General features: G+C 46.9%; 1 protein-coding gene across 1 annotated transcript in view; it reads right to left on the bottom strand.

The window, feature by feature from the left end:
* Positions 1 to 3,327: 3,327 nt before the first annotated feature.
* LOC144510241 (protein polyglycylase TTLL10-like) overlaps positions 3,328 to 12,693 on the bottom strand; it is a 42,982-nt gene continuing 33,616 nt past the window's right edge. Inside the window, exons 7-10 of the mRNA XM_078239734.1 lie at positions 12,385 to 12,525; positions 6,557 to 6,673; positions 4,009 to 4,102; positions 3,328 to 3,866 (exon numbers count right to left, since the gene is read on the bottom strand). Of these exons, the coding sequence (XP_078095860.1) occupies positions 3,328 to 3,866; positions 4,009 to 4,102; positions 6,557 to 6,673; positions 12,385 to 12,525 (891 nt within the window). The remainder of the gene's footprint in view (positions 3,867 to 4,008; positions 4,103 to 6,556; positions 6,674 to 12,384; positions 12,526 to 12,693) is intronic.

Below are 12,693 nucleotides of genomic sequence, written 5' to 3'. Positions count from 1 at the left end.
AAATCGTGGGACTGAATCGCGCTGTGGGCGGGGCTTAGCGCACCCGAAACTATCAGAGCTCTGAACTGCGCATGTTGGAAAAAAATTGAAAAAGCGCCCATGTCAGATCGCTCCCGGGCCGCAGAAAGCAGAGAAAGCAACCCGGGAGCGAAAAGCGGGAGCGATGGCCCCCACAGACATCACTGTCCCCCTTCTCCACCCATCCCCCCTGCTACCCAGACTGATTGCGATCACCTGCCCCCTTCCCCCCCCCACCGATCACCCGCAGAGTGGCAGCGGACCCCTCTGCCCCCCCCACCGATCGGCCGCAGAGTGGCAGTGGACCCTCCCTGCCCCCCTACCAGAGATCTATCTGTCCCCCCCACTAGAGATCCATCTGCCCCCCCCCCCCCCACCACCAGAGATCCATCTGCCCCCCCCCCCCCCAACCAGTGAGCGATTGGGCCTCTCCCCACCCCACCAGAGATACATCTTACCCACCTCCCCCCTCCCCGCCCCCCCAGAGAACGATCTGGCCTCACTCCCACCCCCCTTCCCAGAGAATGGTCTGGCCTCACTCCCCCAAACCCCCCCCCTCCCCAGGGAATGATCTGGCCTCACTTCCACCCCCCCAGAGGAACATCTGACCCACCTCCTCCCCCCCCACCCCACCCCACCAGACAATGATCAGCCCTCCCCCCACCACCAGGCAATGATTGACCCTCCCCGTCCCCCCACCACCAGAGATACATCTGACCCGCCTCCTCTTCCTCATCCCCCCTGCCGCAACCAGACAACGATCTGGCCTCAGTCCCCTCCCCCCTACCCCCCCAACCAGAGAATGATCTGACCCGCCTCCCTTCTCCTCCCCCACTGCCGATCTGAGTCAGAGAGCCGTTGGAAGCACCGAACTCGCCTCTTCAGCAGCTGGAGCACCCGATTCGGACTTTTATTCAGCAGGTACATTTCGGCGCAATTCCGAATCGGCAAACACGGCGGTAAAGGGGAAAATGCTGATAAAGTTGGGCGGGCAGTTCATTAATTCAATTGAAATACATACAAATGCATTTAAATCGCCATTGCGCCCATTTTGGGCGTGAAGCGGATCGCCACCATTCCCGGGTTTCGGTAAAGTGGCCATCTGCGCGGATCGCATTAATGGCCTCACACCCGACTTTACCACGTTTTCGCGCCTGAAAACAGGCGCAACACAATGGTAAAATAGGGCCCATTGTCTACTTCAAATAAAAAGTCCCTAACTAGATCATAACTGTGCGCAGTACTCCAGGGGTACAGTAGCGCTATGTTACTGGGCCAATAATTCAGAGGCCTGTAACATTGCAGAGACCTGAATTCAGATCCCACCACAACAGCTGGTGAATTTGAATCCAGTTAACACATCCAGACTAGAAAGCAAGTGTCAATAATGGTATCTGTGAAACTATTTGATTCCCATAAAACCCCATCTGGTTTGTGAATGTCCTTTAAGGAAGGAAATACAAAGAACAAAGAATAAAGAAAATTACAGCACAGGAACAGGCCCTTTGGCCCTCCAAGCCTGCACCGACCATGCTGCCCGACTGAACTAAAACCCCCTACCCTTCCGGGGACCATATCCCTCTATTCTCATCCTATTCATGTATTTGTCCAGACGCCCCTTAAAAGCCACCATCGTATCTGCTTCCACTACCTCCCCCGGCAGCGAGTTCCAGGCACCCACCGCCCTCTGTGTAAAAAAACTTGCCTCGTACATCTCCTTTAAACCTTGTCCCTCGCACCTTAAACCTGTGTCCCCCAGTAATTGACTCTTCCACTCTGGGAAAAAGCTTCTGACTATCCAGTCTGTCCATGCCCCTCATAATCTTGTAGACTTCTTTCAGATCGTCCCCTCAACCTCCGTCGTTCCAGTGAGAACAAACCAAGTTTCTCCAACCTCTTCTCATAGCCAATGCCCTCCATACCAGGCAACATCTTGGTAAATCTTTTTTGTACCCTCGCCAAAGCCTCCACATCCTTCTGGTAGTGTGGCGACCAGAATTGAACACTATATTCCAAGTGCGGCCTAACTAAGGTTCTATAAAGCTGCAACATGACTTGCCAATTTTTAAACTCAATGCCCTGGCCGATGAAGGCAAGCATACCGTATGCCTTCTTGACTAACTTCTCCACCTGCGTTGCCACTTTGTGACCTGTGTACCTGTACACTCTGCCTACCAATACTCTTAAGGGGTCTGCCAGTTACTGTATATTTCCTGTCTTTATTAGAACTTCCATAATGCATTACCTTGCATTTGTCCGGATTAAACTCCATCTGCCATCTTTCCGCCCAAGTCTCCAACCAATCTATATCCTGCTGTATCCTCTGACGGTCCTCGTCACTATCCGTAAATCCACCAACCTTCGTGTCGTCCGCAAACTTACCAATCTGCCAACCTCACCTGGTCTGGCCCAGATGTGAATCCAAACCCACTGCAATGTCGTTGACTGTTAACTGTCCTCTGAAACAGCTTAGAAAACCTTTCGGTTGTTAAGAAGACAGTTTACAGATTCTGAAGAGCAATTGGGTGTAAGCAATAAATGCTGATCTTGCCAGCGACACCCACACCCAGTGAATGAATAATCAATTTAACCAGGACTTTATAGACATAACTTGCCCCCTTTGTATTCGAGTCTCTTTAAGGGAACACCCAATATTCCTGGAGACATTAGCCAAAAGCCCACTAGCTTTCAGTGAATTCTATGCTTGAGTCCTTAAATATCTCTGCTCCTGTGTGGTTCCTAGGACCCAAAGTGGATAATAACACTACTCCATACTGAACTCCATCTGCCACAGTTTTGGCCACTCACTCCATCTATCAATGTACCTTTGCAATTTTCTGTGCCCATCGACACCACTGACTGCATAATGTAACAGTGTTAGTTATTCTAGAAAATTATGTACCTTTTAATAAATAAACTGAGAATGCTAAAATCGTGTGTAATAATTCAGATTTTCTTTGCGACTGAGCTTCATTGCCATTGATATTAAAAAAAGTAGTTTTGTGGTGATATGAGAATGAGCAGAAGACTATATGACTGGGGACAGATTTTAATTTGACAAAATGAACGAACAGACAGAATGCAATCAAATCTTTCTCTTTGTCCATTCGCGACTGCGTAACGATCACTGAGATGAACAATTTCTTCATCTTCCAGTCAACCATGGAATCTGCCAGCTTGGCTCTCCACTTGCCTCAGTTGGATTGACTTGCTTCCCTGACGGAAAGGTAGCTGGCTGGAGATCACTCTGCCGTAACGTTCCCTTCACTTCATTCCAGGCGGGTCGTTGCAAGTTATGCTTGTGGTGCGTCACTTGGAGACGAGACTACTTTCCAAGCTCTTGCCCTTTTGAGGAATTGCAGCAAACCGCTTGTTGAGTCCAGACATGAACGCCGTAGTCATCATCAGCGGTTTGGAATCTTGCAATTGGTTGGCTTGCAATTGGGTCCATCCATCCAAAGAGGCAGGGTTGCATCTTGAGAAGGGGTTGGTTTTAGCTTTAGACTCTGCGCAGTACAAGCTCTGTATCTGGGCGATGACTGGGAGCTGGCCATGGGTTAGCATCGAAACAGCTTTCTGAAGGGGTTTTATTTCCACAGCCACGTGATCTGTTAGTGATCTAATTGCTGATGGTTTTCTCAAGGGCTTTCTCACCGGGCGTCTCAAAGTACGTGGACAGAGTTGGGCAGGCTGCTTAACAATTGGTGAAGATGTCCTTCCAACTCGAATTGGCCTCGGGACCTGATCCTGCCGACAATCGCTGTATATTAGGACAAATTCTTTCACTGATTGAAGTGGTAAGATGTATGCCCCTTTACTACATTTTCTGAATATCTCAATTACCACATCTAAGAACAGAGAGAGAGAGAGAAAATTGTTGAATGCACTCCAGTTTGTTCATTCATGAAATATGCATTTCGCCGCTGGAAAGCTATCAGCTTTGTCTGTAATTCTTCTTCTCTAACTACCAGAGTGAAACGACCATCTTACCAAGAGCTTCATACACTAATTGAGGGATGAGGGCTTTGAGAACTGAACAGTGCCTATGTAAAGAGGGGTTGGCGTTCATCTCCAATAGCCAGACCTGCAAACAGATCAAACACACAAATGTTAATCCAAGAGTCCACCGTCCATCCTGATCAAAATGCTTCAGATGGCACTGTTGCCGTCCCCTTGGTGCTATTACTAGACTTCAAGAGCTTGGCTTGAAATCCAGCATTGGAATCAAAGTTTTCACTGTGTGGGCTGCATGGCGGCGCAGTGGTTAGCACTGGTGCCTCACAGCACCAGGTATCTGGGTTCGATTCGCGACTTGGTCACTGTCTGTGTGGAGTCTGCACGTTCTCCCCGTGTCTGCGTGGGTTTCCTCCGGTCCCCTCCCACAGTCCGAAAGACGTGCTGGTTAGGGTGCATTGGCCATGCTAAATTCTCCCTCAGTGTACCCAAACAGGTGCCGGAGTGTGGCGACTAGGGGATTTTCACAGTAACTTCATTGCAGTGTTAATGTAAGCCTACTTGTGACACTAATAAATAAACTTTAAACTTTTCTCTGCTTTCTGGCTGCAGTGACACTTTGTGAAATTAATTTGGGAAGGCTCTATCTAATTTGCGGGTCTGTGAGTGTGGAGCCTTGAGCCCTCATTGACCTGAATTGAGAACTGAATTAGTCACATCACTCAGTGGGTCAAACTGGGTTACTGCCCAGGCCCTTAGCTCTACAATTCCCTCCCTAAACCTCTCCAGCTTGTTACCTTGCATTCTTCCTTGAAGACACTCCTTAAAACCTACCTCTTTGGCCAATTGCCTTTTGATTTGATTTGATTTATTATTGTCACATGTATTACCATACAGTGAAAAGTATTGTTTCTTGCGCGCTATACAGACAAAGCATACCATTCATAGAGAAGGAAACGTGAGAGTGAAGAATATAGTGTTACTGTCATAGCTAGGGTGTAGAGAAAGATCAACTTAATGCAAGGTAAGTCCATTCAAAACTCTGACAGCAGCAGGAAAGAAGCTGATCTTGCGTCGGTTGGTACGTGACCTCAGACTTTTGTATCTTTTTCCCGAAGAAAGAAGGTGGAAGAGGGAATGTCCGGGGTGTGTGGGGTCCTTAATTATTCTGGCTGCTTTGCCGAGGCAGCGGGAAGTGAAGACAGAGTCAATGGATGGGAGGCTGGTTTGCGTGATGGATTGGGCTACATTCACGTCCTTTTGTAGTTCCTTGCGGTCTTGGGCAGAGCAGGAGCCATACCTAACTGTGATACAACCAGAAAGAATGCTTTCTATGGTGCATCTGTAAAAGTTGGTGAGAGTCGTAGCTGACATGCCAAATTTCCTCAGTCTTCTGAGAAAGTAGAGGCGTTGCTGGGCTTTCTTAACTATAGTGTCGGCATGAGGGTACCAGGACAGGTTGTTGGTGATCTGGTCACCTAAAAACTTGAAGCTCTCAACCCTTTCTATCTGCCCTAATATGTCCTTACATGGCTAGGTGTCATTATGTTTTATTATGAGACAGGTTTTGCAAAATCCTGGCTGGAACTCTCCGGCTGTTCGGGCTGGTGATGTGAGGTGGGGTCAATGGGAAATCTCATTGACAGCAGTGGAAACAGAAAATTCCACTGCCGGGCAATGGCGTGCTGCCTCCTGCTGCGAGAATGATGCCACGGGGAGGCTAGAGAACCCCGCCCCCTATGTTTTTAGGTGTTGATTGATGGATAAATGTTGATCGAAGCACTGTGGAGAGCTTTCTTGCTTTTCTTTGAATCGAACGCCGTATCACCTTTCACATCCACCTGAGAGGCTTCTGTTTAACATCTGAGACAAGAGATGGCACCTTCAACAGTGCAGAGCTCCCTCAGTGCAGAACCAAGACGCCAGCTTAGATTGTGATACTGAAGTCTCTGGAGTTAGGTTTAAACTCAGCCACTGACCCAAGGAGAGCCAGAACATTATTTACAATTTGTCATTCAAAGGATTTAGCCCCAGGATTTCTCTTCTCCTTAACACACTGTGGAATAAATACTTGGTAATGCCTATTACATCACTATAATATTCATGTCTCTATCATAGAATCATCATCTTAGAATCCCTACAGTGCAGAAGGAGGCCATTCAGCCCATTGAGTCTGCACCGTTACACACCCAGGCTTACCTCATAACCCCACATATTTACCCTGTTAATCCCCCAAACCTACACATCTTTGGACAGTAAGGGTCAATTTATCATGGCCAATCAACCTAACACGCACATTTTTTGGACCGTGGGAGGAAACCGGAGAACACGCACGCAGACACGGGGAGAATGTGCAAACTCCACACAGACAGTGTCCCAAGGCCAGAATTGAACTTGTGTACCTGAGGCAGCAGTGTTACCCACTGTGCCACCATGCCGCCCACTATCATTAGGCAAGTCACTTTATGAAGTACTTTTGATAGGTATTTTGTGAGCCCCCAAGTTAACTAATCTTCCTGCATTCATATCCATATATACTAATAATTAAACATCTACAACAGGAAAGAACAAAAACTACAATCACCTTGAAATTTTGATCCACAATGAAGTCACAGCCTATGAGGTCGAAGTAGCCCAGCTTAGAATCCAGTTTGCCCTTGGCAGTATTGAAGCATATTGTCATGATCTCTTGCATTCTCTTCTGCAAGGAAACATTAAAGTCCTCGATCAGGTTCATTAATCAGTGTGCCAGTTCTGATAAAAGGTAATCTCCCCAAAACGTTGACTCCTGTTTCTTTTCCTCCACAGATGCTGCCTGAGTTGCTGGGTGTCCTCCAGCGTGTAATTATTAATGGAACATTCCAACTGCTTCTCTCCATTGTTTAACTCAAAGAAATGCATGTGAGACAAAATTGTTCGAGGGTCCAGAGGAGGGGGCATCTCATGCACAGAAACTGGAGGTTTCTGATTTTGCTTGTTTTGAAATTTTATAGGGTCATAGAATCATAGAATCCTGCAGTGCAGGAGGAGGCCATTCGGCCCATCAAATCTGCATCGACAACAATCTCACCCAGGCCCTATCCCCATATCCCCATGTATTTATCTTGCAATTCCCCTGACACTAAAGGGCAATTTAGCATGGCCAATCCACCTGATCCACACACTTTTGGATTGTGGGAGGAAACCGGAGCACCCGGAGGAAACCCACACAGAAACGGGGAGAATGTTCAAACTCCACACAGACAGTGACCCGAGTTAGGAATTGAACCCGGCCATATCGGTTTGGACTGAATGTCCATTTAGTTGGACATATCGGCCGCAATTTTACCGTCCCACCTGCCACGGGAATCAGAGTGGGCAAGGGGCGGACCACGGGAAGGTCCGTTGACCTCGGGCAGGATTTTACGATTTCGGGATGAGCGAGGCCATATAATCCCACCCATTGACTCTGATATGTATTCATAGTTAGAGGAGGGAACCTGTTAATTGTACATCGGTAGTAGGTGTTAACTGGGGACCTATGTGTATCCATCCAGACTAAGATGTGGAGATACTGGCATTGGGCGGGGGTGGACAAGACGAGAGGTCAGACAACACCAGGTTATAGTCCAACAGGTTTATTTGAAATCACAAGCTTTCAAAGTGCTGCCGTTCACTGGGTGAAGGAGCAGCACTCCAAAAGCTATAATTTCAAATAAACCTGTTGGACTATAACCTGGTGTCACGTGACCTCTCATCCAGACTAAAATTATGATCGCTGGGTTAGGAAGTGTATGCTTGTAATGTGCAACTCTGCAAATAAATATTAAACTATGTAAAGATTGACCCCAGTTCTATCCTTTGTCATTTTGCAAACATTCTCTGTTGCTATATTTTCCTCTAGAAAGCCAATTAATATATAATTAATATCTCTTGCTTTTTTTATGTACACAGCGAGATTACTGCTGCTGGGTGCAAATAACCTTGGGCAGATTAGTTTACTGTAAGTTAAATGCCTTACTGGGGCATATGTAGGATGCCCAGCATGTTCTCCGATTTCCCAGCACAAGCATCCCTGGCCTGGATGAGCACAGCGGCTTAACGAGAAAAAGTATTCTTCATGTCACGATTAATTCTGAAATAAATGGGATTGGAATAAGTGAGATGTTTGTTACTGAATGTTGATATCGGAAGCTGATGTCAAGTTCTATTGGGTAGGATGTGAACCTGATCACTTCATAGTTAATCCGAAACTTAGTTGGGTTATTGCAGGGCTATCGGGAAAAGGTGAGATTAATTGGGCAGCTCTTTTGGGGTGGCACGGTGGCACAGTGGTTAGCGCTGCTGCCTCACAGTGCCAGGGTCCCAAGTTCAATTCCAGCCTCGGGTCACTGCCTGTGTGGAGTTTGCCCATTCTCCCAATATCTGAATGGGTTTCCTCCGGGTGTTCTGGTTTCCTCCCACAGTCCAAAAATGTGCGGGTTAGGTTGATTGGCCATGCTAAATTGGCCCTTAGTGCTAGGGGATTAGCAGGGTAAATGGATGGGGTTGTGGGAATGATTGTGGTCGATACAGACTCGAGTGGATGAATGGCCTCCTTCTGTACAGTGGGGCTTCTATGATTCTTACAAAGATCCAATACAAGCACAAGCGCAATGGGCTGAATGACCTCCTTCTTCACGGTATGATTCTCCGACTTCGAAAGAGGTGGAAGGAAGAGACAAGATGAGACAAGAGATTTTACGATTTCGGGAGAGCGTAAAATCCCACCCAAGGTCAATGGTTCACCCCTTGCCCGCTCCAATTCCCGTGGCGGGCAGGACAGGAAAATTCCAGCCAAGGTCTGGGAGTTGATTAAATGTCTGCTGTGTAAACCACGGAAAGATGCACAATCAGTGAGAGAAACCAAACTGAAAATAAAAACTTCTATGAAATAGAAGAATGTTGATTTAAAGAATGAATGAACAAAAATAATGTCAGCAATTTTTGTGACCTGTGTGCTTCACCTCAGACTCCAGGAGCGGGATATTCTGAGACAGAATGTAGACATACTCTGGTATCTGCTGAACACCTGTTTATCGGTACTGCATCTAAAAAGGTTACAGTGTAGGCTCTTGGCTCCGAGGTATGACTCCAACCTCTCCATCGGGAGTCTAACACCATGACTGACCTGGTGTCAGTGGTACATTACCATCTACATCATACATGAGCATATCCGACTCGTTAACCCTTTATACTGCAAACAAGGTTAAAAAAATCTGTTGGCCACTGATCTACTTAATCTGTATCCCATCCTCTGATTCCAGCCTTCTCCCCGGAAACAGTCTTAGGCTGAACTAATGTTATAAATTTACTGTTTGAAAATTTGGTAAGAAGTTTAACAACACCAGGTTAAAGTCCAACAGGTTTATTTGGTAGCAAAAGCCACACAAGCTTTCGGAGCCTTAAGCCCCTTCTGCCAATCTGACCCAGAAGTGAAGTTCTGTCCGTATATTCATGTCATCACCAGGACCACCTATTCCCACCTCCATAGGACTTTCCTGCTCCACCCTTGGCATTGCTCATCAGCTGCTGAAATCCTCATCCAGGCCTATCCTACCTCTGGACTTGCCGATTTCTCTGCACACCTAGCTATCTACACATGGTAAACCTGAGATCATCCAAAGCCCGGCTAACCAAGCCCTGCCTCAACAAGTTCCATTCACCTACTGCCCCTGTGCTCACTGACCGACATTCATTCCCAGCTAAGCAAAGACTCAATTTTAAAATTCCCATACTTGGTTTCAAATCACTACCTGGCCTTCCCTTTCTCTATTGCTGGAATCTCCTCCAGCCCTACAACTCAGAAATGTCTGTCGTGTTCCAGGTCTGGTCACTTAGCATCCCTGGATTTGAATTATTCTACCAACACTGTCCCTTCACCTGCCTGGACTCTGGAATTCCTTTCCTTATTTTTCCTGCTTCTATCTCTCCATCCTGCATTCAATAAAAGATACCTTTATGACCAAGTTTTTTGGGTCATTTGCCAATATATCTCCTTATGTGGGTTGGTATCAGATTTTGTTCGATGTTGCTCCTGTAAAGGCATAGAAACTAGAAGCAGAGGTAGGCCATTTGGCCCTTCGAGCCTGCTCCACCATTCTTTTTGATCATGGCTGATCTTCAAAGTCAATATCCTGATCCTGCCTTCTCCCTATATTCCTGGATCCCTTTAGCCCCAAGAGCTGTATCTAATTCCTTCTTGAAATCACACAATGTTTTGGCCTCAACTACATTCTGTGGTAGTGAATTCCGCACATTCACCACCCTCTGGGTGAAGAAATTTCTCCTCATCTCAGTTCTAAAAGGTTTACCCCTTATCCTCAAACTATGACCCCTAGTTCTGGACTCATCCCTCCCCCCTCCCCATCGGGAACATTCTTTCTGAATCTATCCTGTCTAACCCTGATAGAATTTTATAAGTTTCTATGAGATCCCCTCTCACTCTTCTAAACTCCAGTGAATATAATCCTAACCAACTTAGTCTCTCCTCAAATGACAGACTTGCCATCCGAGGAATCAGCCTGGTAAACATTCACTGCACTCCCTCTATAGCAAGGACATCCTTCCTCAGATAAAGACACCAAAACTGCACACAGTACTCCAAGTGTGGCCTCACCAACACCCTGTATAATTGTAATAAAACATCCCCATTCCTATACTCTAATCCTCTCGCTATGAAGGCTAACCTACCATTTGCCTTCTTTACTGCCTGCTGTACCTGCGCGCTTACTTTCACTGACTGATGTACGAGGACACCAAGGTCTCACTGAGTATCCACGTCTCTCAATTTATACCCATTCAAGTAATAATCTGTCTTCCTATTATTTGTTACCAAAGTGGATAACCTCACATTTATCCACATTATACTGCGTCTGCTATGCAGATGCCCACATACTCAGCCTGTCCAAATCACGCTGAAGCATCTCTGCATCCTCCTCACAGCTCACCCTCCCACCCAACTTTGTATCATCTGCAAATTTGGAGATAATACATTCAGTTCCCTCTTCCAAATCATTAATATATAATGTGAACAGTTGGGCCCCTAGCACAGATCCCTGCGGAACCCCACTAGTCACTGACTGCCAATCAGAAATAGACCATTGGGGTGTATGTTAAACTTGCTGTACAAATACAGGTTGTTGAAGGCTTTGCTGGTAAATTCAGGGCAGGATTCTCTGGCCTCCCCACAGAGTGTTTCTCACGGTGGGAGACAGTGCGCCGTTGACCGGTGGTGGGATTCCCATTGACTCCACCCCATCCTGCCAGGAAACCGGTAGCGGGGGTACATCGGCATGACCAGATCCCTACCAGTGTGAACAGCTGGAAGGTTCCGGCCTAGGACTTTGTAACATTAGGGTTAAGTTAGGGCGGCACAGTTAGCACTGCTGCCTCACAGCGCCAGGGACCTGGGTTCAGTTCCAGCCTTGGGTCACTGTCTGTGTGGAGTTTGCACTGTAAATAATCTCACAACACCAGGTTAAAGTCCAACAGGTCTATTTGGTAGCACGAGCTTTCGGAGTGCCTCTCCTTCATCAGGTGAGCGATGAGTGTTTTCGGAACGGTGCTCCGAAAGCTCGTGCCTCCAAATAAACCTGTTGTACTTTAACCTGGTGTTGTGAGACTTCTTACTGTGCCTACCCCAGTTCAATGCATGCAACTCCACATCATGTGTGGAGAAGGCACAATTCTCCCCATATCTGTGTAGGTTTCCTCAGGATGCTCCGGTTTCCTCCCACAGTCCAAATATGTGCAGAGGTGGATTGGCCATGTTAATTTGTCCCTTAGTGTCCCAAGATGTGCAGGTTAGGGTATTTAGCCATGATAAACACATGGGGATAGGGCAGAGGGGTGGGCCTGGGTAGGATCCTTTCTCGGGGAGCCGGTACAGAGTTGATGGGCTGGATGGTCTCTTTCTGCACTGCAGCGATTCTATGGTTCTATTGCAGGATCCTTTGGTTTTGTTCCATTACGGAACAGCCTTGAAGGGATGAATGGCCTTTTTTAATATTCATCTGTGCGGACATTTCACTAATGTCAATTTGCAAAACGTCCTCTTTTGTCATTGTCGTTATTTACCAAGTGTTTGCCAGAGGAGGAGGTGGCTTGCCATTGGCCACCGATGCAATCTTCCGGTCCTATTGAGGTCTATGGCATCTGTATGGCTTGCCCATCCCACACTAGGCAATCTGCTGTGGAGTGGGTATGGGTATTGCCTATTGGCGGATAGGAAGATCCCACTGGCAGGAAGGGCCAGGAAATCCCACCCTTGGTTTTCAACTTGTTACAATGGCGACAAATGCCACCTCTAATCAGTAAGCCTAAGTAGCTAACCCCTCTGATAGGGACAGGACTGAGACCCATTAGTAAAACCTATGTGAAAGCTAAACTTACTGCAAAAACAGTGAAGACCCAGTCCTTTGGGAGATGCCTTTCTTTCATGTACCTCCTATTAATATAGGTATTCAATTGTTCCATCGACCAGATTGTTTCCTCCTTCATTCCATGGTACAGGGGGTTCTTCCTCTGCATGAACTGTACATAAGAAAGCGCAAAGTTGCAATTAATGAAATAAAACTCTGTCCTATAAGAGGGGAGGTGAGGCGCGCTGACCCGAACAGGCGCCGGACTGTGGCGACTAGGGGAATTTCACAGTAACTTCATTGCAGTGTTAATGTAAGCCTTACTTGTGACTAATAAATA

Source organism: Mustelus asterias, chromosome 22, assembly GCF_964213995.1.
Source record: "Mustelus asterias chromosome 22, sMusAst1.hap1.1, whole genome shotgun sequence".
Taxonomy (NCBI): Eukaryota; Metazoa; Chordata; class Chondrichthyes; order Carcharhiniformes; family Triakidae; genus Mustelus; species Mustelus asterias.
This window is presented reverse-complemented; position numbering and strand designations above follow the sequence as displayed.